Source organism: Phyllobates terribilis, unplaced genomic scaffold, assembly GCF_046119375.1.
Source record: "Phyllobates terribilis strain yellow unplaced genomic scaffold, ASM4611937v1 Scaffold_1__5_contigs__length_1240528914, whole genome shotgun sequence".
Lineage (NCBI taxonomy): Eukaryota > Metazoa > Chordata > Amphibia > Anura > Dendrobatidae > Phyllobates > Phyllobates terribilis.
The window spans coordinates 856,251,049-856,275,906 of NW_027362761.1; the positions used below are offsets into that span (position 1 = coordinate 856,251,049).

General features: G+C 43.8%; 1 protein-coding gene across 2 annotated transcripts in view; it reads right to left on the reverse strand.

The window, feature by feature from the left end:
- DAPP1 (dual adaptor of phosphotyrosine and 3-phosphoinositides 1) overlaps window positions 1–17,570 on the reverse strand; it is a 122,382-nt gene extending 104,812 nt beyond the window's left edge. The window contains exon 1 of one of the 2 annotated variants that reach the window (XM_073638687.1): window positions 17,332–17,570. In XM_073638687.1, coding sequence (XP_073494788.1) covers window positions 17,332–17,432 — 101 coding nt within the window. In that variant the 5' untranslated portion in view covers window positions 17,433–17,570. The remainder of the gene's footprint in view (window positions 1–17,331) is intronic. The other variant, XM_073638676.1, reaches the window with a different exon arrangement.
- Between the last annotated feature and the right edge of the window lie 7,288 nt (window positions 17,571–24,858).

The following is a 24,858-nucleotide window of genomic DNA, read 5'->3' on the forward strand; positions in this document are numbered from 1 at the left end:
TCCAAGTTACAGTCACCGGTGTGCAACCGCCCACGTCGTCCTGTGTCCTCCGGGGTAGTGATCCAGCAAATTCTCAAGTATTTCAGGAGCACTTGGACAGGACCCGTTCTATGTACCGTTCCTGGTCGTCTCACTGCGCTGGCTCTCACCCTCCTGCCCTGCGCCTCACATTCAGTGTCCCAAGCCAGTGGCCTCGGGCCTTGTCGGGCGACTTGCAATCCCCTGGACCCTATGTGGCCACCTTTTCAGCGATATAATTGTGAGTTTTGGCTGCAACACCTTGAAAATGCTGCAGCCTCCGGTTTGCTAGCTGAGCCTGGTTGTTCTCCACTAGTCTGGGGCCGGTCCCCTTCTGCGGCCTGATCCTTCCACGTTAGTGTGAATTCGGGTGCACGGGTGGCCTCCTGCACTCATCGTGCCCCTGGGATCCCTTCCGTCTCTGGAGCCAGGAGCAAGGAGTCGGGCCTAGTAAGAGAGGCCCAGGAGGAGAGTGAGAGAAGACGGGAGCAGAGGGAAACTCTGCTCCCGTCTTCTCTCACTCTCCTCCTGGGCCTCTCTTACTAGGCCCGACTCCTTGCTCTCCTTCTTTGCTCTCCTGAGCGGAGCTCCTCCTGAGCTCCCACTCCCAACTGTCTCTCCCCTTCACTGTCTGCTTCTAGATGGTTCCCCTTATTCTTATACCCTTTATGTCTGTGCTCCACTGATCTACTTCCTCCACCCACCTCCTCTACCTAGTTCCACCCTCCAGCTAGGGACCAGGGACTGTGCTCTCCCTTAGGAGCAATCTCGCCCTTCCCTACTGAAGTGGAGTGTATTGGATGTGGGTGTGTGGGTCCCGGGTAGTACTCCGTCCTTACCTGAGAGTGGGGTACCACACCTCTGGGTGAAATGCAGTACCTCTGTGGCAACTGAACCCTCAGGGGCGCCACACATACATTAGTGTAAGATAGGTTAATATCAGCGTCTTTTACCAACAATCTAATATGTATGGGGGCCTCTTGACTTTCTTCCCCGACAAAGACGGGAGAGAAGGATCTAACACGTCCAGTTTTGTTGTTCTCGAAGAACAACAAAATTGCAGGACCTTAGGTATCCATAGTTATGACCAATGATATAGTGACAGTTAGCTAGTTGCTAGTGGTCGTAACCATGGATACCTAAGGTCCTGCAATACCTGCACATTAGGAAAGAGACATGGCGAATTAGAAAAACTATACTACTTTTCTAATTGTAGGTATTTGCTATTATTATTATTATTATTATTATTATTCTTACTACATATTGGGATAGGATCTTAGAGATGGGAATACCCCTTTAAGTCTTTAGCACTGAAAATTATTCAAAAAGGAAGTAACAAGCTGATCTCCAACATGGTCTTCTGTGACTTTAAGGATACCCATAAGGCTGCATTCACATATGCCTGTGATATGTCCATGTGCTGTCCGATTTGCTGCTCAGACAGCACACGGATTTATAGAATTTTATGGGTCTATTCACACATCAGTGTGTGAGATCAGAACATGTCCTATTCTAATCCAATTTTGAGGTTCAGAATAGGGCATACTTAATTGGTCTATATGCAGTTCGAGAAAAAAAAAAAAAAAAAAAAGTCGGACAGCACCCCAACACTTTAGACAGATGTGAGAATGCAATCTACAGGTTACAAACTGTATGTGCATGTAGCTGGATAGGATTTTCAATGTGGTACAATTTGACATATGACATTAAAGAGATAATCTGCAGGTCCGTAGTCATATCTCGGCGTAGGAGGGCACGTACCTAGGGCGGCAGGGAGGAGAAGGTGGCAATATTCAGGGAAATTAATCATTTATTTTCTTTTTAACACAAAAGGTGCTGCAGCCAGATAACTTTTTTAATAATGGGTAGTAGCGGGAAAGAAAGAGGGGATCTTGGCACAATCTGTCACATAGAAGAATGTCTGGGGGAAGACTAAGCTCAGGTCAGCGCAGTGCTGCTGACTTTAAATGTTGGCACCCAGTCTGGCTAAGAGCGAGAGAACTGTACACAGAGCTGATACTGTAAGTAGTGTACTACAGAATGGGCAGTCACAGAAGAGGAGATAATCTCTGCAGACGTCTGTTCCATGCAATATACAGTATGTCCATCTTGCAAAATCTACATACACACACACACACTTCAGGGAACAGCTGGGGGAAAATCACACAGATATCCCACCACTGTCTTCTTGTTGTCACAAAAGAACACTGCTGCCTCCAATCGTCAGGACAAATACGCAATTGTCTGATGATTGATGGACGAGGCCATGGCTGCTTTCGCTATTAGGCAGGTTATTGAGCACTCCACAGTGAACATGTAGTATATACACATCCGATTCTAACACATGGAAATTATATATATAATCACAAATTCTTTGGTATTATTCTCTTCATTTAATTTGTCTTCAATGAAAAAAAACACAAAAAGAATTGTCCTAAAGCCAAATTGGATATAATTCCACACCAAACCTAAAAAAGGGGGTGGACAAAAGTATTGGCACCCTTTGAAAGATCATGTGATGCCTCTCTAATACGTGTAATTAACAGTACCTGTAACTTACCTGTGGCACCTAACAGGTGTTGGCAATAACTAAATCACATTTGCAGCCAGTTAACATGGATTAAAGTTGACTCAACCTCTGTCCTGTGTCCTTGTGTGTACCACATTGAGCATGGAGAAAAGAAAGAAGACCAAAGAACTGTCTGAGGACTTGAGAAACCAAATTGTGAGGAAGCATGAGCAATCTCAAGGCTACAAGTCCATCTCCAAAGACCTGAATGTTCCTGGGTCTTCCGTGCGCAGTGTCATCAAGAAGTTTAAAGCCCATGGCACTGTGGCTAACCTCCCTAGATGTGGACGGAAAAGAAAAATTGACGAGAGATTTCAATGCAAGATTGTGCGGATGGTGGATAAAGAACCTCGACTAACATCCTAACAAGTTCAAGCTGCCCTGCAGTCCGAGGGTACAACAGTGTCAACCCGTACTATCCGTCGACGTCTGAATGAAAAGGGACTGTATGGTAGGATACCCAGGAAGACCCCACTTCTTACCCCGAGACATAAAAAAGCCAGGCTGGAGTTAGCCAAAACTTACCTGAGAAAGCCTAAAATGTTTTGGAAGAATGTTCTCTGGTCAGATGAGACAAAAGTAGAGTTTTTTGGGGAAAAAGCATCAACATAGAGTGTACAGGAAAAAAAAAGAAGCATTCAAAGACAAGAACACGGTCCCTACAGTCAAACATGGCGGAGGTTCCCTGATGTTTTGGGGTTGCTTTGCTGCCTCTGGCATTGGACTGCTTGACCGTGTGCATGGCATTATGAAGTCTGAAGACTACCAACAAATTTTGCAGCATAATGTAGGGCCCAGTGTGAGAAAGCTGGGTCTCCCTCAGAGGTCATGGGTCTTCCAGCAGGACAATGACCCAAAACACACTTCCAAAAGCACTATAAAATGGTTTGAGAGAAAGCACTGGAGACTTCTAAGGTGGCCAGCAATGAGTCCAGACCTGAATCCCATAGAACACCTGTGGAGAGATCTCAAAATGGCAGTTTGGAGAAGGCACCCTTCAAATATCAGGGACCTGGAGCAGTTTGCCAAAGAAGAATGGTCTACAATTCCAGCAGAGCATTGTAAGAAACTCATTGATGGTTACCGGAAGCGGTTGTTCGCAGTTATTTTGGCTAAAGGTTGTGCAACCAAGTATTAGGCTGAGGGTGCCAATACTTTTGTCCGACCCTTTTTTGGAGTTTTGTGTGAAATGATCAATGATTTGATTTTTGCTTCATTCTCTTTTGTGTTTTTTCCTTGCAAGCAAATTAAATGAAGAGAATAATACCAAAGAATTTGTGATTACAATCATTTTCAGGAAGAAACTGAGTATTATCTGACAGAATTGCAGGGGTGCCAATACTTTTGGCCAGCACTGTAGGTCTTGTATTCTAGGTTCTTCAAAGTAGCCACCTTTTGCTTTGATGACTGCTTTGCACACTCTTGGCATTCTCTTGATGAGCTTCAAGAGGTAGTCACCGGAAATGGTTTTCACTTCACAGGTGTGCCCTGTCAGGTTTAATGAGTGGGATTTCTTGCCTTATAAATGGGGTTGGGACCATCAGTTATGTTGTGCAGAAGTCAGGTGGATACACAGCTGATAGTTTATTCAGTAGGACTGTTAACTGCTTTTTTCTTGCCATAATACAAATTCTAAGTAAAGAAAAACGAGCAGCCATCATTACTTTAAGAAATGAAGGTCAGTCAGTGTGAAACATTGGGCAAACTTTGAATGTGTCCCCAAGTGCAGTTGCAAAAACCATCAAGCGCTACAAAGAAACTGGCTCACATGAGGACCACCCCAGGAAAGGAAGACCAAGAGTCACCTCTGCTTCTGAGGATAAGTTTATCCGAGTCACCAGCCTCAGAAATCGCAGGTTAACAGCAGCTCAGATTAGAGACCAGGTCAATGCCACACAGAGTTCTAACAGCAGACACATCTCTACAACAACTGTTAAGAGGAGACTTTGTGCAGCAGGCCTTCATGGTAAAATAGCTGCTAGGAAACCACTGCTAAGGACAGGCAACAAGCAGAAGAGACTTGTTTGGGTTAAAGAACACAAGGAATGGACATTAGACCAGTGGAAATCTGTGCTTTGGTCTGATGAGTCCAAATTTGAGATCTTTGGTTCCAACCACCGTGTCTTTGTGGAACGCAGAAAAGGTGAACGGATGGACTCTACATGCCTGGTTCCCACCGTGAAGCATGGAGGAGGAGGTGTGATGGTGTGGGGGTGCTTTGCTGGTGACACTGTTGGGGATTTATTCAAAATTGAAGGCATACTGAACCAGCATGGCTACCACAGCATCTTGCAGCGGCATGCTATTCCATCCGGTTTGCGTTTAGTTGGACCATCATTTATTTTTCAACAGGACAATGACCCCAAACACACCTCCAGGCTGTGTAAGGGCTATTTGACCAAGAAGGAGAGTGATGGGGTGCTACGCCAGATGACCTGGCCTCAACAGTCACTAGACCTGAACCCAATCGAGATGGTTTGGGGTGACCTGTACCACAGAGTGAAGGCAAAAGGGTCAATAAATGCTAAGCATCTCTGGGAACTCCTTCAAGATTGTTGGAAGACCATTTCCGGTGACTACCTCTTGAAGCTCATCAAGAGAATTCCAAGAGTGTGCAAAGCAGTCATCAAAGCAAAAGGTGGCTACTTTGAAGAACCTAGAATATAAGACATATTTTCAGTTGTTTCACACTTTTTTGTTAAGTATATAATTCCACATGTGTTAATTCATAGTTTTGATGCCTTCAGTGTGAATGTACAATTTTCATAGTCATAAAAATATAGAAAAATCTTTAAATGAGAAGGTGTGTCCAAACTTTTGGTCTGTACTGTATATACACACACACTGCTCAAAAAAATAAAGGGAACACTCAAATAACACATCCTAGATCTGAATGAGTGAAATATTCTCATTGAATACTTTGTTCTATACAAAGTTGAATGTGCTGACAACAAAATCACACAAAATCATCAATGGAAATCAAATTTATTAACCAATGGAGGCCTGGATTTGGAGTCGCCCCCAAAATTAAAGGGGAAAGACACACTACAGGCTGATCCAACTTTGATGTAATGTCCTTAAAACAAATCTAAATGAGTCTCAGTATTGTGTGTGGCCTCCACGTGCCTGTATGACCTCCCTACAACGCCTGGGCATGCTCCGTGTATGACGTCACTGTCATGCGCCAGCGACCGTGCTTCAGGTGATGGAAGAGAGCCCGGAGCCGCTGCAACGCGGCAAGGTAAGAAGAAACTTTTTTTTATTTTGTAAAGCCGCACTATGGGGGCAAGAAGGAAAGACATGGGGACAGGATGGCAATAGATTTCAAGTGAACCTGCGTTCAAGGATGCATGTTCACAGTAACTGAAACGGCAGAATTCTGTCGCTGTGGCCTAGTGAGCAGAAGAACGGGGACCCAGCCAGGCCCCATACGCCAGTAAGAGCAGTAATGCCCCGATGGCGGCCCTGCCTGTATGAACGACTCGCTGCAGTGGTCATGTGGATATATGTGACATCTGTACTGGAGTATCACTGCTAGAATTGCGGGGATTTGGCAGTATTGCGACGGTTTTGTTTTTTTTATACCTTTCCCTGCTTCTAGCTTTTTTTTTTAATCTTGGGCAATGCTACTTACACTTCTATAATATACAGTGGTGGAAATAATCATTTGATCCCTTGCTGTTTATGTAAGTTTGCCCACTGACAAAGACATGAACAGTCTATAATTTTGAAGGTAGGTTAATTTTAACATTGAGAGATAGAATATCCAAAAAAAACAACAAAAAAAAAAAAAAAACAAGAAAATCACGTTGTATAAATTAGATAAATTTATTTGCATTTTGCAGTGAGAAATAAGTATTTGATCCCCTACAAACCATTATGAGTTCTGGCTCCTACAGACCAGTTAGATGCTCCTAATCAACCCGTCACCTGCATTAAAGACAGCTGTCTTACATAGTCACCTTCATAAAAGACTCCTGTCCACAGACTCAGTCAGACTCTAACCTCTACAACATGGGCAAGACCAAAGAGCTTTCTAAGGATGTCAGGGACAAGATCATAGACCTGCACAAAGCTGGAATGGGCTACAAAACCATAAGTAAGACGCTGGGTGAGAAGAAGACAACTGTTGGTGCAATAGTAAGAAAATGGAAGAAATACAAAATGACTGTCAATCGACATCGATCTGGGGCACCATGCAAAATCTCACCTCGTGGAGTATCCTTGATCATGAGGAAGGTGAGAAATCAGCCTTAAAACTACATGGGGTGAACTTGTTAATGATCTCAAGGCAGCTGGGACCACAGTCACCAAGAAAAGCATTGGTAACAAATTACACCTAAAAGGTTTAAAATCCTGCAGTGGCCGGAAAGTCCCCCTACCTAGAAGGCACATGTGCAGGCCCATCTGAAGTTTGCCAATGAACACCTGGATGATTCTGTGAGTTATTAGGAGAAGGTCAGATGAGACAAAAATTGAGCTCTTTGGCATTAACTCAACTCGCCATGTTTGGAGGAAGAAGGAGTACAACCCTAAGAACATCGTCCCAACTGTGAAGCATGGTGGGGGAAATATTATACTTTTGGGGTGCTTTTCCGCAAAGGGGACATGACGACTGCACCGTACTGAAAGGAAGATGGATGGGGTCATGTATCGCGAGATTTTGGCCAACAACCTCCTTCCCTCAGTAAGAGCATTGAAGATGGGTCGTGGCTGGGTCTTCCAGCAAGACAATGACCCAAAACATACAGCCAAGGCGACAAAGGATTGGCTCAAAAAGAAGCACAGTAAGGTCATGGAGTGGCCTAGCCAGTCTCCAGACCTTAATCCCATAGAAAACTTATGGAGGGAGTTGAAGCTCCGAGTTGCCAAGCGACAGCCTCAAAATCTTAATGATTTAGAGATGATCTTCAAAGAGGAGTGGACCAAAATTCTTCCTGACATGTGCGCAACCCTCATCAACTATAAAAATACGTCTGACTGCTGTGCTTGCCAACAAGGGCTTTACCACAAAGTATTAAGTGTTATTTGCCAGAGGGATCAAATACTTATTTCTCACTGCAAAAAAAAATTATCTAATTTATACAATGCGATTTTCTTGATTTTTTTTGGATATTCTATCTCTCAATGTTAAAATTAACCTACCCTTAAAATTATAGACTGTTCATGTCTTTGTCAGTGGGCAAACTTACAAAAATAACAAGGAATCAAATACTTATTTCCCCCACTGTATAGTGCATCTGTTTCCATGTGTGTACTGTAGGTGGCATTTATTAACCCCTTTATAGCCTGTGGCGTATTAGTACGCACCAGGCTGTCACCCCCGGTTCAGTGAGGGCTCCGGCGCTGAGCCCACACTGAACCGGGCACATGTCAGCTGATTATTACAGCTGACATGTGCCCGCTACAGCCGCGGGTGGAATCGCGATCCACCCGCGGCTGTTAACATGTTAAATTAAATGCCGCTTTCAATCTCTGACAGCGGCATTTAACATCGCTGCGCCGGAAGCGCGTCACTTACCCCGCCCATCGGGGACCCCATCACGTGATTGCGGGTCACCAATGCGTGGGCATGACAACCCTGGGTCTGCAGCAGACCCCAGTGGTTGTCATGTGCTGATCACTATGAACACCACCTAGTGGTCGGCGCTCATAGCACAGGAGTATTTCTGCTACATAGAGGTGATCTGCTCATCACCTCTATGTAGCAGAGGCAATCAGACAGTTGCTGCTTCTAGTCTCCTATGGAGACTATAGAAGCAAGCAAAAAGTGAAAAAAAAAAAGTTTTTAAAAAAATAAATATATAAAAGTTTAAATCACCCTCCTTTCAAAATAAAAAAAACCTCAAAATCCCACATACGCATATTTGGTATCACCACGTTCAGAATCGCCCGATCTATCAATATAAAAAAAGATTTAATCTGATCAGTAAAGGCATAACGAGAAAAAAAATTCTAAACGCCAGAATTACGTTTTTTGGTCGCCGCAACATTGCAAAAAAATGCAATAACGGGCGATCAAAACATTGGATCTACCCCAAAATGGTATCAGTAAAAACTACAGCTCGGCGCGCAAAAAATAAGCCCTCACCCGGCCCCAGATCCCGAAAAATGGAGACGCTACGGGTCTTGGAAAATGGCACTTTTTTTTTTTTTTTTTTTTTTTAAGCAAAGTTTGGATTTTTTTTTCACCACTTAAATAAAAAAGAACCTATACATGTTTGGTGTCTACGAACTCGTAATGACCTGAAGAATAAGAATGGCAGGTTAGTTTTAGCATTCAGTGAACGTGATAAAAAAAAAAAAAAAAAAACATCTGTGGTATTGCACTTTTTTGCAATTTCACTGCACTTGGAATTTTTTTCCCCGTTTTCCCGTACACGATATGGTAAAACCAGTAATGTCATTCAAAAGTACAACTCGTCCCGCAAAAAATAAGCCCTCACATGGCCATATTGACCAAAAAATAAAACTCTATGGCTCTGGGAACAAGGGGAGCAAAAAATGAAAATTCAAAAACGCAAAATCCCAGGGTTGCGAAGGGGTTAAAGATGAGAAAAAAATAGCAGCAGGGAAAGGTATAAAATATTAGGAAAAAAGTTCACATCAGCTCATCAGTGGGGGTAATTATGTTTTTAGAGCATATCAATAAATGATGTTTATAACAAATTTTACATAGATTCTATTTTTTTTTTACTTTGTTGGTAGCTAGATGTTTTATCCTTATAAAATAAAACAGACTTAAAGCCCTATTTACCTACCAAATGGCCACTATTCTAGCACTATTACTCCAGCGAAGATGGCACATTCATCCACATGACCAGTGCAGCCAGTCGTCCATGCAGGCATCATTACTGAGGCCAATGATTGGCATCAGTGGACTAGTGGATGTATTGCATGTTAGGACTAAGTAAAATGATTCACAAAATCCTTGCCCAGCTGCCACAGCTGTAGTCCATAACCCCTGGACCAGAGCCCTGCAATTCTCCTCCTACCTGAAGTCATTCCTGGTACCTTGTCTCATTAGTAGACCCTACGATGGTATTGTTCCAAAACACAAAGCACATATGACATTGTGACAGGCCCACCCCAGGTAGTAGGGTCACAGGGCTCTGGTCAGACAGTCACAGACCACCGACATGTCATGCGGATCTTTTTGCTCAACCCTATGTCATGTGATCACTACAGCAATGTTAACAATGACCATCTTGGACCATTGTAGTGGTGCTACTGCAGCAGGAGGATATTTAACATACATTTCATATCAATCCCTTCTGTTAGAAAAGAAAAAAAATTAACCCGGGACAACCCCTTTAAATTAAACACCATACATCATGTTCAGTAGATTCCCAGTTTAATTGGAGATCTCTGTGCCTAGGGCAGCATTAACTATAAATACAATCCTGGTAGTCAGTATATCCTGTGGAGTTATCAGGTTTCACATTTGTGCATCATTTTAATCATTGGTCTTGCAATACTCGGAGTCTGTCAATTACTGGAATTACCGTACCCAATAGATTAATTGTTCTAACATGGGCATCGGGAGTGCCAGCACACATACCCGTCAGGCTGCCTTTGGTTGTTTTATAGCATTGCAGGGAACTTCTCTTAAGATGTTTTTCCACATAGAATATGGGTATGTGCACACGATCCTTTTTTGGCAGCGCTTGAAACGCAGCATACTGATGCTGCGTCCAAAGCGCTGCACGCAGGTGAATCCGCATGTGTTCATTGAACACATGCGGATTCACCTGTGTCCACCACATCCTATACATTGGGGTGGTAGGATTTCTCTTGCGGCAACCAGCGTCTCCGCAAGAGAAAGACATGCTGCAGTCTGTGAAGACGCGCCACATATTCGTCTCCGCGGGTGTCCCGCAGATGCATAGTGGACATGGGATTTGTATAAATCCCATCCACTATGCTGTAACAGCTGGCTGCTGTGGATTGTACACGGCCCAAGTGTGCTGCGTCCAATCCCCAGCGAACACTGACACTGACACTGTGCACATACCCTTTTAAAGCTGCTTCCTGCTGCCCAAGAAGACTCAAAACAAGATACCCCTTTATATATTGTGCCAGGTTCTCTGCCATGTGCCACCCAGTATTTTTTGCAGTGCAACTGAAGAGTAGAACCCTCTTTGAGTGTCTCGTTGCAGTGAGATTACGTCTTTGGCTGAGACGCCTTCATTACTTATTCTCCTGTTCTGGTAGAAATGCCCAAGCACCGTCGTTTTACCAGGTGTATATCAGCTTCCCTTTCTTGGTAAGCCTCCAGGACCTGTTAAGGTATGTGTGCACAGTTGTCTTATGACAATTTTTTTTTAACTGCTTCAGGGTTCAGAAACAGAAATAAGTGATATGCTCTTTTTAGCGGAAGACAACCTCTCTCTATACTTAAAGGGGTATTCCTATCTCCAAGATCCTAACCCAATATGTAGTAGGTGTAATAATAATACCTCCAAAAAGAAATGTAGCATAGTTCTTCGGATTCGCTATATCATTTACCCCATGTGCAGCATCACATGCTGACCCTGCAGTACATAATCATATGCACATATTAAGGGGAAAAAATACTTCCTGGGAAGGTTTCTTTAAACACAAAAAACCTGATTTAATCAATAGATTATTTTCTGATGACTGCTTTAAAGCACCACTCCAGCTTTTTTTTTTTATTTCAGCGCTGGAGTGATGCCACTAACGTAAGGTCCCTGACCCTAGTATTATACTTACCAACTGCTGTCTTCAGCTGTTCCCAGCGCCTCTCTGTTCATGCACCACCATCTTGTGACCCTTATTTCTGACTGATTGGGAGTTGTAGGTAACCGTCACAAGCTCTTAATATAAGTCTGAAGACTGACCAAAGTGGTGCTGAGAAGAGATGAAGACGACAGCTGGTGAGTTTAATATTAGGGGCAGGGAACTTAGATTAGTGGCACCACACCAGTGGTAAGATAAGAAAAAAACATTGGAGTGATGCTTTAAGTTACTGCACAGTGTGGGTGATGGAAAGATAGTGGAATTTGATTTGAGAGATCATGGGAGGTCTTATTTAAATGTATTTTTTCAAGAGTGTTTGCAATTGTTTTTTTTCTTTTACAAATTGCAATCTCATCTTTTGACACTTTTTTTTTTAGACTGTAGCTTATTGTTGTTTCAGGAAACAATACATGTACATAGCCACAATGGTCAGACAATGACCCTGTCTTTTGTGTTCAAGCATCTAATGAGCTTTTGCAAAGGTCATTGTGAAGGGAGGGTGAGCGGGGTCAGATGTGACATCACCTATTGTGATTGGTGGATACGGTGTTATCACTGTATAGAGGGTGTTATCTGTCAATGTAATTCTGCATCTGATGATAACAAAACTCCTGTAAACTATTCGTGAAAGGATAAGAAGTTAGAGTTTAAAAAAAAAAGTGGCCAGTGTGAAAATTGCAAGATAACTATTTTTTTTTTTTTTTTTTTTTTTTAATAAAGGTCGTGCTATGGAAAAAAAAATGCAATTTTTTTGTTTAAATGCGGTTTTTGTTACAATATGTTATTTTCCGATGATAGGTTCCCTTTAAATTGATTTTTTTAACCTATTGATGGACTTGGACATAACTGTATGTCTACATTGGGGTCCACATGTATGGAGCAAATGCTGGCTGTGTCATACTGACGGAATTTGCTTGTTTCAAACAAGCAAATGTATTCGAATCATTCAGACATGAAAACATTTGAACACTATGGTGCCGGGACTCGAATAACGCAGCGCTCTTCAGTCCCTGTCCCGACGTGCAGCAGTGTGATGAGGTCAGCACGCTGCTGACATCATTACACTGCTGCTGCACCGAACAGAAGAAGCGGCGTGGCCAATGGTAAGAGCTCCATCAGGGAGCCAAAGATTGAATGCCTCATCATTGTGGATAAGGTGGGGTGGGCTTAATATTACTGCGAGGGCACATGATGGGGTGACAATTTTGAAAGGGGGCATAGTTTTGTGAGAGGTGGTGGTTGGGGATTACTTTATTCAGAGGGGAAGTGTGCTGGGGATATTTTACAGAGGTGCAGTGTGTGTGTGTGTGTGTGTGTGTGTGTGTGTGTGTGTGTGTGTGTGTGTGTGTGTGTGTGTGTATTTTGCAGAGGGGCAGTGTGGGGGGACATTTTGGAGAGGCCCAGAGTGGGGGGGGATATTTTATGCAGGAAGCACAGGCGATTGTTTGTTCAGGCGCGCAACATAGGAGATATCTTTATTTATGGGGCAGTATAATTTTATTTTTATGTGCACCATGTCGGGAAACACTGCTGAAAACTTTGAAAAGGCAAGTCTGGGGAGAAAAGCTCTGGGCATGATATCTCATCATGGTGTCCGTGTTACATTGAGACAAAGAGCGATGGGAACGAATTCAATCAGAGAAGATTTCAATTATAAAAGGTACCTGGATGTAATTGTTTATTTGTGATACTGACTAGGTTTCATCAGTGCTGTGGTTCCTGTATGGTCCACAGTCTGATAATGACTGTTAACCACAACTCCCAGTATCTACTTACCATTGTTAAAGACATACTGGGAGTTGTAGGTTCATGCCACACACCGTATTTTTTGGACTATAAGACACACTTTTTTCCTCCAAAATTTTGGAGGAAAGTGTGGGGTGCGTCTTATAGTCCAATATACATAAAATACTGTGGCTGTTGGGTGGTGGGGGAAGAGACCGTGGCGAAGTAGCGGGGCACAGGAGGCAGCAGCCGCCTGCTGCAGCCTACACTGTGCCCGCTACTAAAGAAAATGAATATTCACTGCTCCCCACGCCCATGGGCATGGGGAGCAGTGAATATTAATTTTCCTTAATAACCGGCACACTGTGCCCACAGCGCGGCTCCTGGTAAGTATGTATGTATAGCCCCCCTCATCCTGGTATGCATGGCTCCCTTCATCCCTGTATGTATGGCCCCCTCATACAGGTATGCTTGGCACCCCCTGATCCCCCTCACGCTGCATTGTCAGCAGCAGACCCCCTCCCCCTTAACAGGGCATCATGACCACATTTTTTGCTTAAATTTTTTTTCTATTTTCCTCCTCTAAAACCTAGGTGCGTCTTATAGTCTGAAAAATACGGTAATTGTACATATGGCTGACCTCACATTACAATAGATCACAGTATTACGCTTGTTGATTTATGCATGTGCTGACAGTGGTTCTGGCGCTGCATTAATGTGCTGACAGTGGTTCTGATCTTATTCACATGTAACAATCCAAAACTTGCTTCATAGCTATGTTAAGGATTGGCTCAGCATGATATTGCAGCCCTTGGACCAAAAAATGTTGTGCACCCCGACCTCAAGGGTTAACAGCCACCTACTATACAAAGACATCTTTCTCGTAATCACTGCGGTTGATAAAACAATATCTACGGTATATAGAACATTAAACCTCTTGACCATTCCACAAATGCCGGTGGTAAGATTCTTATTTTGGGTTTCCATATTTGTCCGTCTATTGTTTGTGCCTGGGTGGTTGTTCCCCACAACTTAGGCATTAGCTTTAACCCTCAACTGGTTAGTGTTTAGAAATCTCTTATTTTTACAATGTAAAGATCACTTTTATTTTAATCGTTTTCTTATTGGCGATTACACATGAGTATAACAAATTTTTGTCACCCACAAATGGATGGAAGCTAGTGAGACACGTGTCCTCATACCAGCATTTTTCAAAGAATTCCCCACAAAAATTCCCCACCTCACCAGTTGAGGGTTAAAGGACCATTCAGTTAAAGTGCTCTTGGTTTTGTGGCACCCACTATTAGAATCAGCCCTGTTAGGCTATGTTCCCACATGTGTTTTTTTTATGTCAGAAATCTGCAGCAAAACTGATCTCTGGCAGGAAATCAGCTGCATCAAAACCACATTTTTTTTATGCATTTTTGCTGCGTTTTTTTCACTGTACTTCTGTCTTTATTTATGCATGTACATAAAGTTCTGTGAAAAAAAAAGAACCCCATTCTATTTTGCCATCAAAAACGCTGGAAAAAAAAAAATTACCTGCGTTTTTTCACCACCCATTATTTCCTATGGGTGAAAACACGCTGAGAAAATCCTGAAATAAGTGACATGCCCTATTTTCCAAAAAACCCAACCAAGGCTCAAAATACACAGCAAAAAAAAAAAATCAGCAAGGTGTGAACAGAGAATTCTGGTTTCTCATAGACTTTGCTGGTCCTGCAAAATGCAGCTGAAAATTTGCATAAAAATCTGCAGCAAAATACGCTGAAAAACCCAACGTGTGTGAACATAGCCTTAGGGTATGTGCCCACGTAGCGTTTTTCAAGCGGATATGCTGCGGAATTATGTTATCCGCCCCCCATGGTCCCCAATGTGATTACGCAAGTTCAATGCCCATGCTGCGGATTTTTCCGCTGCGTTTTTGCTGATGGGAAAAATCCGCAGCATGTTCATTATTTTTGCGTTTCCGTAAGCGGAATTGCCTTTGCAGTGCAATAAAAAACGCAAGGCAATTCCGCATGTGGAAATCGCACGATAAACGCGTGCGGGATTCCGCACGCGTTTATCCGGGAGAGGACATGCAGAAATGAAGCAGAAAATTTCTGCTTCATTTCCGCAGTATGGGCACATAGCCTAATTGTGCTGGAAGTGTAAGGGTATGTTCACATGCAGTGTTTTTGATGCTTTTTTTTTTATCTGCAACCAAAACCGGCTGTCTTGCCAGTAATAACGCTGCTTACAAAATGACCATTTTTTAACGTTTTCACTGCTTATTTGCAGTGTTTTTGTCACTTATTTTCTAGCATTTTTTGGATGCGGATTTCATGTGGGTTTTGTCTACAGGATATGTTCAATGAAGTTAGTTATATTCACCAAAAATGCCACAAAAACACCTCTAAAAACTCTCATTGCTTAAAAAAACAAAACAGAAAAAAAACCACTGAAAGATTGGTGGTTCTCTCACATGTGACCCCGGCCAAATAATTCCTCTGACTGTCCCACTCCTGATTTTGGCTTTACTGATGTAAAAAACTCAAATACTGAACTTGTCAACTTGGCCTTAAAGATTTGAAATTGGATTTTGGATATGTTGGGACCTCCTGCCTGATTTGCCTCAGGAATCTGATACAGGTGAGCTTCAGCTGATAACCTCTTGAGGTACTTAGCAAGCTATACATTTTGTCCATTAGTTTATATTGACCCAGCTTTCCTCCATGATAACAGTGGGTGAGGTATCTGCTGTACCTGGGGTCTCTATCTAAGCAAGTTGGTTTGATTCTGCCTCGTGTAAAGCTGCAAGATGGGCAGGAACCGAATTCCACCTGATCAATACCGACCAAGGCCTCACTGACACGTCCATGTTTAAACACATACGTGAAAAAAATGGTACCAGTGTATAGTCCATGTGTCCGTTTTTACCATCAGTGTGCTTCACAGATGGATAAAGAAAGAAATTAATTACAAATCTTCTCCTATACTTTGCAATGTTAAACACGTACAGCAGATGGATGCCACCCGTGTGATGTAGGTGTTGGTCATGGAGAAATAGACTTATATTGACCCTTTTCATCCACGCTGCTGGAAAAAAAAAACAGACATGTCTCCATGAGTTTTGCCCAGACACACGGTCCGTGAAAAACACAGACATGCAAACATAAGTTATAATAGATACGTGTTGTATCCTTGAAAAAAGAAAAACAGATACGACACGTATAGGTGCAACGCGGGCGTCTGAATGAGGCCTAATACAGTGACTCAAGAAGTGAGAATGGAGAAATCAGTGGCCAGAAGCAATGGAACCAAAAACATATGGTAATAGTCTTAGGGCATGAACTAATATGTCTTCAGTAGAGGTGACCAAATCAATTTGAGGATTCTGACTCAGCGGCCATGTCGGTACTGCATGGTGGTCAGAAGGAAGCCCTGTGAACGGCCTCCTCCCTGCCAGTCAGAAGGTACCAACTGAATGTCGTCTTTGCACTGATATTGCTTAATGTTTTGGATTGCACAATATAGTAAAATGTAGGGAACTTTAGCGCTGAGCATCCGACAGCAATTAGTCCAATAATAAGCAGGGTATGTAGGCTCCCCCCGTCCTTATCTGGACTCCAGATGTGGATTGACAGGTTTCTTCTGATTCCCAATTATACAGGAAAACCTGTCAGTCGGCACCTGGGGGTGGGGGGACGGGACATTCATCAGTGCCTCTGTCACTACAATGGGCAGCATCACCAAAACACCCTGCACTATCTTCTGTAGAAATCGTCTCTGGTCTCCAAAAGAATAGAAAGATTGGTAAAGGGCATGTGCCCACGAAGCGTTTTTGCTGCGGTTTTTCCTGCCAGGGAGATGCAGAAACGCTCAGGAAATTTCAGCTTCAAATCCTGAACGTGCGCACATAGCCTAAGACCTCGAGAGCAATGGAGCATTGGAGAATTTAGAATCTATAGTTACATTTCTTATATTCCTGGATCGCCCCTTTACACAAAAACAAACGGCATAATATCTGCCATGTACGGCTGTTTTATTACCTGGACTAATTCATCAGTGCTTGGGGAGAACAAAAATTGCTTTGTGAAAATGTGTCTTAAATGAGAACAAGAACAGATGGTTTTTGCATTAATGCTAGAAGACCACATCAACACGTCCGCTCATACATGTGCAGTAGAGTGTACACAAGTAGATTACTGCCCAAACGTATCTACACATCCATCCAAAGCTTTCCTCTAGTGACTGAGTGGGTTGTTTTACATTACCCCAAAGACTCCAGGTCATCCACGTCCATCTGGTCATCTTCCCTGTCGTCTTGCCCCTCCACGATGTTCCTCCAGCTCGCCCTGTGTTCCCGATAGGTCATGCCTGGCTGTCATGTATCTGTCTGTCAGTGATAACACCTGTGATCCACTCTGTGAAAAAACACTCTGTGAAACTCAAGCAAGTCAGACCTGTAACACAAACTAGGAAGTCTCCCTGGCCCATCCCATAATATAAGCAGTGAATGCAGCGTGAGGAATTGTTTCCTACACTGGCGTCAGTGGGGGTGTGGAAAGAAAAGCAATCACTAGTGGAATTCAATGCATTGTTCTGTTTTTTTTTATTTTTTTGTCCCTTTTGTCACAATCTGAAGTTTTTCGACCATTTATTTTTTGGCTGTCTGTGAGTTAATATTATTTATGGCTTTAAAGTTTAGAAGGAATTTCCCATAAACAGCTTTTGTCAGCTATTTATAAGACAGAAAATAAATGCATGATCGGGGGGGAGTTCTGACTTCTCGGACCCCCACCTATTATGAGAATCAGGGCTCCTGATTCCTCTCTATAAGGCCACGGCCCCACTATCAGTATTTGGTCAGTATTCGGTCAGTATATTTTTTCTCAGGAGTGGGAACCAAAACCAGGTGAAGAATAATCAGAGAAAAGGTATAATAGAAACAAGTTACCAATTCTGCATTTATCACCCACTCCAGGTTTTGGCTCCCACTCCTGAGAAAAAATACTGACCAAATACTGATAGTGGGGCTGTTGCCAAATAGTGGTCACGAAGCTGCGCTACTGCTCCATTAACACAAGAAACTTAGACCTCATTCAGACATCTGATTTTAACAAATGTGGTTTTCACGGATACCTGTGATACTCTTTGGGGGCATTTACAATGACTGTGATATTTTGGGGACCGTACAGTACACAGAAAATTGTGGAGACGTCTGATTTTGATCCAGGGGTCAGATCAAAATCAGTAATGCAAATCAATGGATCCATGAAAAAAATACTATACTGAGATGTCATCTAAGTGAGGTCCAATCTTCACGGGCTGTCAGAATAGAGAAGGTGGAGGTACTTTCTTATTTCCTCCATGTACGAGGAAAACTGATGACACTCAGACCACACTCTGATCAACTATGATCAACGTTTGATCAAAACAATCGGTCCATTTTTCTCGTGCATGGAATGGTCAGATGTCTCCATGAGGCCTTACGGGCCCCACTGTCATGATTGGTACAGGTTGTTCTTGGTCCCACAGTTCCCATTGCAGTTATTGGAAGCTGAAGTAACTTGATATAGGTCATCAATATCGTATCGACGTGGGTCTGACACTTGGCACCCGACCCGATATTGATGACCTATGCTAAGGGCTTGTGTAGATGCACATATTATTGTTCCAAGTGCAATTCGACAAAACATTGAATTGCACTCGGACCATTGTTAGTCTATGAGGCCATGCACATGTCCGATTTTTTCCTAGGATAGAGTCTGTCCAAGGGAAAAAAATCACTGCATATCCGAACTTGATTTGATATTTGGATCACACTAGGCCACACAAGCAGACCAGTATTTGCCACTAGGCATCGGGGGTCAGTTGCCTAGGGCGGCGGGTTGCAGGGCGGCACAAAAAGTGAGGCAATAATATATATATTTTTTTAATCCCCTCCCTCCTCCATTAGACAATGCGATAAATCCGCTGTCTTTCTGGGGGAGTGCGCAACTCCATTCATTTGCATTCGTGTCTTTAAGACGCAAATACAAATACAAATAAGCCGCAGAGACAGGGAGATGATTGACCCCTGAAGTACTAGCACCGGCACTTCTGGGGATCAGAAGTGCCAATCAGCTCCCTGCTCTGAGGTGCTGCGGCATCTAAACGCTGCAGACGTCACAGCAGAGGAGGACAGATACCAGAGCCAAGAAGAGGACAGGAGCCAGGAGGAAAACAGCCACCGGAGCCAAGGGGATGTACAGACACAGGAGTGGGTAAGCGCTCATAGAGCTGAAGATTCGGGGGTTTAGGCGAGGCTATTACTATAGATTGGTGGTGCTTTTATTGTAGACTGGGAGTTAAGGGGGGTCTATCTCTCTATGGTGGGATTTAGGGGGGCTGTCTCTATATGCTGGAGATTAGGGGAGCTGTTTCTGTAGGCTGGGGTTTAGGGGGGCTGTTTCTGTAGGCTGGGGTTTAGGGGGGGCTGTCTCTGTAAGCTGGGTTTTAGGAGGGCTGTCTCTGTAGGCTGGGGTTTAGGGGGGATGTCTATGTAGGCTGGGGTTTTGTGGGGATGTCTCTGTAGGCTGAGGGTTAGTGGTGCAGTCTCTAGGCTGGGGTTTGGGGGGGATGTCTCTGTAGGCTGGGCATTTGGGGGGCTGTCTCTGTAGGCTGAGGGTTTCGGGGGGCTTTCTCTGTATGCTGGGTGTTTGGGAGGGATGTCCCTGTAGGCTGGGGGTTTGGGGGGGCTGTCTCTGTAGGCTGCGGGTTTGGGGGGGCTTACAGAGTGAGGGGATAGTGCAAGGGACAAAATGGATGGGGGGACAGTATAAGGACTCAGTATGGAGAAAAGGCAGCATGGGGGTGGTCTGTATGGAGAGAGGCAGCTTGGATGGCTCAGTATGGCGTGGGGACATGAGTGGGACATTGTGAAGAGGGGGCAGCATGATGTGTGGACAGTGTGGAGATCATAGTTCATAATTGAGGAAGGTGTGGTGGATGGGTATAATTTATAAGGGTGGACAGTGTGGCGTTTTATTTTATAAGGGGGCAGTGTGACGTCATAGTACACAAGGTCGGACAGTGTGGTGGTCATGGTATATGAGGGGTGAGGGTGTAATGGGAATATTTTATAGGAGAGGATAGCGAGGAGGCCATGTACCGTAAGAGGGACAGTGTGCAGTAATATTTTTTTACAGGGAGCACAGTGAGGAGCAATTCATTTTTTCAGGGGCACAGCATAGATCTTATTTAAGGCACAGCATAGGTGGTTATTTTTACTCAGGAACATTATAATAACATTATAACATTATATACTCGGTGTCCCCAAGGCTCAGTTCTAGGACCCCTGCTCTTCTACGCGTTCGGCCTGGGACAGCTCATAGAGTCCCATTGCTTTCAGTATCACCTCTATGCTGATGAGACACAGATCTACCTCTCTGGACCCGATATCTCTTCCTTACTAACCAGAATCCCACAATGTCTGTCCGCTATTTCATCCTTCTTCTCTGACAGATTTCTAAAACTTAACATGGACAAAACTGAATTTATCATCTTTCCACCGTCTCACTGAACCCCCCCATCTGACCTATCCATCAAAGTCAATGGCTGACCACTCTCCCCAGTCCCGCAAGCTCGCTGCATCGGGGTAACCCTGGACTCTGATCTCTCCTTCAAACCACATATCCAAGCCCTTTCCACTTCCTGCCGACTCCAACTCAAAAATATCTCCCGGATCTGCACATTCCTCAACCACGAATCTGCAAAAAACACTAGTGCACGCCCTCATCATCTCCCGCCTCGACTACTGCAACCTCCTGCTCTGTGGCCTCCCCTCTAACAGTCTCGCACCCCTCCAATGTATCCTAAACTCTGCTGCCCGACTAATCCACCTGTCCCCCCACTATTCCCCGGCCTCTCCTCTCTGTCAATCCCTTCGCTGGCTCCCCATTGCCCAGAGACTCCAGTTCAAAACCCTAACCTTGGCATACAAAGTCATCCACAACCTGTCTCCCCCATATATCTCTGACCTAGTCTCCGTATACTTACCTGCACGCAACCTCCGATCCTCACAGGATCTCCTTCTCTACTCCCCTCTTATCTCCTCTTCCCACAATCGTATACAAGATTTCTCCTGTGTATCCCCCCTACTCTTGAACTCTCTACCCCAACACATCAGACTCTCGCCTACTGTGGAAACCTTCAAAAGGAACCTGAAGACCCACCTCTTCCGACAAGCCTACAACCTGCAGTAACCACCGCTCTACCATATCGCTGCATGACCAGCTCTACCCTCACCTACTGTATCCTCACCCATCCCCTGTAGATTGTGAGCCCTCATGGGCAGGGTCCTCGCTCCTCCTGTACCAGTCGCCGACTTGTATTGTTCAAAATTGATTGTAATTGTTTGTGCTATGTATATCCCTTTCAAATGTAAAGCGCCATGGAATAAATGGTGCTATAATAATAAATAATAATAGCTATAATGATGCTGTTATCTTTAAGGGCACCATGTTGGGATGTGCTGCAGAAGACCGGAGACGATGGAAGTCTGCAGAGATGAGCTGTGGATGTAAAGTCATTATGAAGTCAGGTGCATGAGAAGTCAGCGAGTGAGTATATTATCACACAAACATTGCACTACGCTAAGATTTACACAGTTTTACGGGAAAAATATTATGGAACGCTTCTTTAATATTTGCAGAAAAATCAACTTTTATTTATTATGCAAATTAGGGTGCTTTGGTGCTCTCTTGGCGCGGCCTATGCGTTGGTGCACCGTTACGCCCTCCTATTTGTATATTAAAGCCAGTCTTTTGTCTTTACCGGTAGCGCTCTGTAAAAGTGAGTGATGTCTAAAATCAGCTTGCAAGTCTGTGCTTGCACACTGACACTGGACGAGTGCAGCAGCGTGCCCCAAGTGTCAGTGTGCGTGCACACAATGTGACTACAGGCCCGTTCCGACTCCTGGTTCTTGTTTCTTTGACTGCCCTTTGAACGGCTTTAGTAAAGAGGAGAGGTGTTGAATAAGCAGACAGCATGCGCATATCACAAGGCCATCTTTCCCTCATGGAAGCAGTTTGCTTGCTACTCTTCCGGGGTATCAAGTGGCAGCCACAGGCATGCAGGAATCTGGTATCAGTATGCGCCCACAGCCACAGTGCATGCGCTGGGATGACTCACAAGTCTGCTGTCACAGAGTGACTGCAGACTTGTCATTCTAGACTGGACAACCCCTTTAAGCTAAACTGTATATGATTTTTGTAGGGGTTATGTCCCCTATATAAATGTTTTTGCAATTTAATTGGCAGTTTGGGGGCAACAGACTCCCTTTAGGTAAGCTGAAAAATTATTTCACCCTACAAACGAACATTTTACTTGTGCATCGGGTGATTGACAGCCTGTTTAGATAGACCATTTGGTTTCCGATTATTGGCAGCATTGTAAATGCACCTGAAAGAGTAACGAAAGTTTGGGGAGATTTTTTATGCTTTATGGCCAAAATTCTGAGCAGATTGGTGGGGAATCTGGTTCCGTGAACACAAACCACAGTTGAAAAGACCTTTTAGAAAAGTGCACTCAGAGCGGATGCAGTAGAAAGCCATAGTCCTGTCTCCTAAGCTGTGCACTTCTAAGAGGTTTTTTGAGCAATAAGTAGAGATCTCAGTCGGGACCCAGACCTGCACCAATGTGCTCAGAATTAATGGAGCTAAAACATGATATCTCCCAAAAGTTAAAAAATACCTTGTTTAACATCATGACCTCATCATGACCGCACATGATGGCTGGTAAAAACAACCCCTAGTATCTCCTTATCATTGTTAAAGACTTACTGGGAGCTAAAATTTCATGGTATACAATTGTATGCTGGGTTGACCTGACATTTTGGTGAGGTACCAGGGTGGTTCTGGGGATGTAGTCGTGCACCGGCGGTGGTACTGATGATGTAGTTATGCACCGGCGGTGGCACTGGTGATGTAGTCGTGTGGTATTAAGCACTAGTGAGCGTTTAATTAGCACTTTTTCAGGCGGGTTATATAGCATATCTGCCTTTAATAGATATTGTGTGCAAATACTCATAGTTTGACCTATCAGTAGGGGGCATGACCACTTAAAGTGCCTAGGGCAGCATGAATGCCAAATACGGCCCTGCATACAAGTCAATGAGTAGGTGGAAAACATCGGACTGCACTCGGGTGACATCGGAGTGCAGTCCGATTTCCACGGATTGACAGAATGAAGAAGATGGAGACATTTTTTTCTCCATCGTCTCATCCGAGAAAATCAAACCATACTATGCTCACACTCTATGCAAATTACACTCTGATCAGAGTTTGATCAATCAGCCCGATTTTCACGGATAAGAGAATATACGCTAGTGTAACTCTAGCCTAAGAATAGTTTATCATGATCTAAATACTAAGGACAACGGCCTTAAATCAGGGGTACATAAAATAGCATGTGCACATAGTATTTCATAGAACCTCCATAGACTAATATTGGCAGCAATAACGATTGGGCCATCAGTGCTGCTTTTATAATTAAAGTAAATCAGTAAGTACAATTTATTTTATTTTAAAACCACTTTTTATCTTTATCCAATGCAATGAAAAAAGAACAACTGACAGTACTCAAAGGCCCTAGCCCCACTTTCAGTATTTGGTCAGTATTTTTTATCAGGAGTGGGAGCCAAAACCAGGTGAGGAACAATCAGAGAAAAGGTATAATAGAAACAAGTCACCAATTCTGCATTTATCACCCACTCCTGGTTTTGGCTCCCACTCCTGAGAAAAAATACTGACCGAATACTGACTAAATACTGATAGTGGGGCCATGGCCAAGGTGTGGTAAAAAATCCTGTTCTTCTTTATTTCTGAATAGTTAAAAAGCAGTACAGCAGGCATAGGAAGTTAGCATAAAATATTACAGGTGATGGACGTTTCGTGTCTACGGAGCTCCAGTCCTGTAGAAGAGCCAGATAAGCAAAACGGCTGTCGCCTGTAACATTCTTCGCTAACTTCCTATGCCTGTTGAACTGTTTTTAATGATACAAAAATAAGGAAAAGAGTTTTATTTACCGCAGAATGTGAGTGTCGTCAGTGTCTCTTTGCATCATTTATAAATCCTATCTCTCCATAGCAGAGCACCTCCTTTTGAAAAAAAACAGTAGCCGAGACAGATGCAGATAGAGTCCAGAAGTTGTGACATAACACTGAATGGGCGTAACAGTAAAGTAAGACCCAGACTACAGTGCAAAGGGGCTAAAAAAGTAGGGCCCCCATGACTAAGGGGCATGACTAGGACGGGGGATTTATTTTTTAAAATGCCATTTTGTGGCGCAGGATATCAGGGATCCTAAGATGGCATTTTTCATGAGGTAGGGGTGCTGGGTTATTGATGGGGGGCAGATATGAAGAGTGGTTTAAATGTTGCCATTCAGTATTGATGGAAGGAACTGGGGTATATAGGGCTACCAGGGCAATGTAGGGGCAATCCATTGATGGAGGAGCATACCACCCTCTCTTCCTTCAATATGAGTTTCTGCCATTGGTTTCTGGGTTTCAGCCTTGATGTGGGTGTAGTGTGGCTGCTAGTTTGTTAGGCGGTATATCATGGAAGCTGGTGGGATCGGGTCTTTGGAAAGCCAAGGGGTGGTATGGTGAAAAGGGAGGAGGGGACCCATTTGGAAGGGTCACCTCCCTCCTCTTGTAAATGGTAAGGAATACTCAGGGTTCCTACTGGGCCAAGGTCTCAGGAGGAAACATCGTATGGGGCACCATTCAGTAGAAATGCCCCCAAATCAGTGTGTT